This window comes from Wasmannia auropunctata, unplaced genomic scaffold (genome assembly GCF_000956235.1).
Source record: "Wasmannia auropunctata unplaced genomic scaffold, wasmannia.A_1.0 LD334107.1, whole genome shotgun sequence".
Lineage (NCBI taxonomy): Eukaryota > Metazoa > Arthropoda > Insecta > Hymenoptera > Formicidae > Wasmannia > Wasmannia auropunctata.
The window spans coordinates 12,686-16,358 of NW_012028783.1; the positions used below are offsets into that span (position 1 = coordinate 12,686).

The 3,673-nt window shown below is 39.9% G+C and overlaps 1 protein-coding gene across 1 annotated transcript; it reads right to left on the bottom strand.

The window, feature by feature from the left end:
• Nucleotides 1-470: 470 nt before the first annotated feature.
• LOC105459727 lies at nucleotides 471-1,147 on the bottom strand. Its single transcript, XM_011705968.1, has 2 exons — nucleotides 878-1,147; nucleotides 471-776 (listed from the first exon to the last, which is right to left on the bottom strand). The coding sequence occupies exons 1-2, from the start codon at nucleotides 1,145-1,147 to the stop codon at nucleotides 471-473; spliced, it is 576 nt and encodes a 191-aa protein (XP_011704270.1).
• Between the last annotated feature and the right edge of the window lie 2,526 nt (nucleotides 1,148-3,673).

Genomic DNA, 3,673 nt, shown 5'->3' on the forward strand with positions numbered 1-3,673 from the left:
TTTGTTTTTATTATGCGATGAAACTGTTTAAAGCATTCAAATGTATCGCTCTTATGCTTCATAAAGAATACGGTTCTGTAACCGGAATGGTCATCCTTGAAAATTACAAAGTATTTAGCTCCGCTTACCGACTGCGTTGGCATTACTCCTACATCGCTATATATTAATTCGCCAGGTTCCATTTTCTGATGCTGTATTTTTTCAAACGGTGCTTTGTGTTGTTTTATATGCACAGCCAGAAGAAATCCTCACGAGAATTTAGATTCACGCCAGTTCCTAGATTTTTGGAAACTAACTCTTTGATTACTTGTGTATTTATATGGCCAAGCCTCTCGTGCCATACTTTAAGACTTGAATGAATTATTGCGTTAGCCTCTTCTGGAATAATAGTCTTGAATAACATCTTATATAAGTAATTTGATTGTCGTACACCCGATGCAACCAGTCTGCCTTTGTCGTATATTTGTGCCTTATCTTGGGATTTCTTGATTTCCATACCCAGAACTGTCAGTTTTTCTTTGGAGAACAAATTTTTCTGCAAGAGCGTTATCTTGCTCTTCTTGGACAGTTAAACTGGCCTCTTCATCCAACAGTCGAGCAGTTAAATTGCTAAGAGTCTGTTGATCCTCTGGTGTGGACATCCATGCTTGCCTGAAACCTTTATATTTCATGGGAAGTGTACTTATTATTTTAGTCATTATCGCTAAGTTACTGACTGTATCACCACTGTCTTTTATTTGACGAGCCAAGGATTCGACCTTGCTTATGTGTTGTGCCTATCTGTGACTGACATTTTGTATTGATAGAAACGATCATGATGTCTCAATTTATTCGTTTCTGTTTTTTGCTCGTAAATAGAATTCAACTTAGCAAATACCTCATGAGAAGTATTACAATTTTCGATCAGCGCAATTTGTTTGAATTCCATAGCTGATGTTATAGTGAACATAGCTAGCGCGTCCTTCCTATCCCATGCATCTGCTTCCCCATCCGTATTGGTATTAGGCTTCTTCTTCTCACCTTTCACAATGTCCAGGATACTTTTGGCACGGAGGGCACAGACTATTTGAAATTTCCATTGCGGATAGTTCTCTCCGTTAAACTTGGTTATGGCTGTGACATCGACGCGGTCGACTTTTTCCGGCATTTTTCATACGTCGTGAAAATTCAGGATAACACAGAATAATAATACGAGTACTTGCTGCGTTTGATTTGGCTATCGATGTACGTGGACACTTAACGTGCTTCTCGAGAATAACCTTATTTTTCACCCAGAGCGAACGGAACGAAACACATTCGGTTCCAAAGTAGATAGTTATAAGTCGATTCCTGTTTTTTCGACACTGTCTTTAATAAGCTCGCGTGCCTGGGCCCATAACGTTTTGACGACAGGTTATTATAATAAAAGAATATTTATTCAGGCTTGTACGCACATCGAGTAACGCCGATAAGCTTAATGAACAGTGAGAAGAAGAAAAAGCGGAAGTGCAACTCTAGTCAAAGAAAAAGAAATTTACATTAGTATTAGTAGAGTCAGTAGAGATGGCACTCCGGTAGTGTAAGTCGTATAATGAAAAAGGGATATAGGAGGCGCGATATATAAATAAATATTGATACTCTAATAGAAGACGCCTCGTATATTGAGAAGATTCGCTCTAACAACCACCAATTTTAAATATCTGGATATTGGAATCAGTGTCGGATCTATATCTTATGTGGAATTACTTATTAGTGACAACCGAGGCAATCACATTATTCTGCCTTATGGAATGTGGAGGATGTTCATCGAGAGACGTATAGACATTGAACGATTTCTACAATCAAGCGTTCCGTCCTTGCTACGAATTTAAGACCTGGTTGTAGATCTCGTAAAAATACGTAATGAAAATATTGTAAAATTTACGCTGAATGATACTTGTATGTATATGAAACCGTCAACTATGATTTTTATGATTGAACTTGAACATTGCGTTGAGCATGTATACTTTAATTTAAGTCAACATACAGACGCCGTTAGTAATAAGTTTAAGTATTTTATCGATTATTTACGTCAAAATTGTATCGTGAATAAAGACGATGCGATAAATATTTTGCGTAAGGTATATGATAAAACATCGCTTATTGAATGTGAACTCATAGCTTACGCGTCAGATCATATTGTGCACGATGCGTTCCATAATTAATTATGTATTAAATATATACATTATGTGTTAAATGTATTAATCATGTGCTAATTATATATACATTGTCTGTTAAATATACATTATGTGTTAAATTTTTTCGTTCCTTCTCTCTTCGTTGAATTACATCGCGCGCGAGAATCATGCAATGGGTGGGACGGAGATATCGCGAGAGGGAGTGAGAAAGAAAATTGCAACGGGGCCCGTGATGGAACCTCCTTTCGCGACTAGTTATACATATGTGTTATCATAGTATTATCACTGCATGGAGATGTGTTAATATGTTGTGGTAAGTATCTAGATACTTTGTCCTCACAACATTATCGCGACATGGAGATGTAAGTATAACATGTACCTAGATGCTTGCACATTGAGATGTAGAAGTAATTATAACATGTGTCTGAATGCTAGCGCATTTGATTTTTATCTTTCTCGGGTACAAACATCTCTAATTGCATGTTGAGTTTTAGTGTCAGTCCATCATGTTCCATCCATTCAGACGGAGTCCTGCTCCTTGCTTGCCACCGTTGGAGAAACTATTAAGTGCTCGCGAAATTGGCGACAAAACATTATTAAAAGATCACAACAATTTCGACAAACATTTATCGTTTTGTTTTGTACATCATACTGCAAAATCAAATTGTGTAACCGATAAAATTTAGGAGTATTTCATGATAGATAGTTACGAAAGGGATGACGCATGGATGGTGGGTCTACGTCAGAGGGTAGAGGCTGAGGAGCGTCGACAATTCCTGGTAAGTACAAAAGCAATTACCCTCATTGTCAGATAAAATCGATATTTTTACTATCGAATAAAGACGATGTTTTTTTCTTTCAGAGCTACCTTCTGAGTAGCGATGATGATGACGACGACGACGATGATGACAACGAAGCGAGGGCGAGGATGCCTCCGTGGGTGGCGGTCAACTCACACTTTGAGGTACTATGGGACGATGGCGCAAGGGCGCCTCCGCGCGAGGAGGTGCCGGGCAACAGCGGCGCGAGGAGCCCGCAAGAGAACTCGCGGGAGAGCCCGCTGCGAGAGAAGGCGAGCCCGCGAGAGAGAACAGTTGCTTACGACAACTAGGGTAAGTATTTCTTATTAGCTATCCTTCTTTCTTTCTTCTTAGCAATTTTTTAAATATGTGGGTCCTTTATCTGTTGCAGATGGCGACAGATTACGGCGGATTTGCGTCGGATTTAAATCATATATTCTATATATCCTAAATTTTAAAATAAATACTTTTTTAAATTTTAAAATAAAAACTTTTATATTTTAATTATATTGTTCTATTTTCTTCTTCTCTTCCTCTTCGCGAACGTGCGCAACGCGAGCGATAAGCGCGGAGTGGGACGGTGGGGCCCGTGCGCAACGGGAGGGACGCGAGCGTTGCTGCGGCGGCGGCGGCGGCGGCGAGCGCGAGCGTGGTTCCCCTCTCACCGCGACACCCGCATCCACGACGCGGTTCCCCTTTTCCCGCGACACCCGCCTT

What these genes read in the sequence shown, in the direction of transcription:
- LOC105459727 (XM_011705968.1), bottom strand. Translation starts at nt 1,147, where the DNA reads ATGCCGGAAAAAGTCGACCGCGTCGATGTCACAGCCATAACCAAGTTT. An exon ending in ATTGTAATACTTCTCATGAG is followed by an intron (nt 777 to 877) that starts GTATTTGCTAAG and finishes AGTCACAGATAG; the next exon opens with GCACAACACATAAGCAAGGT.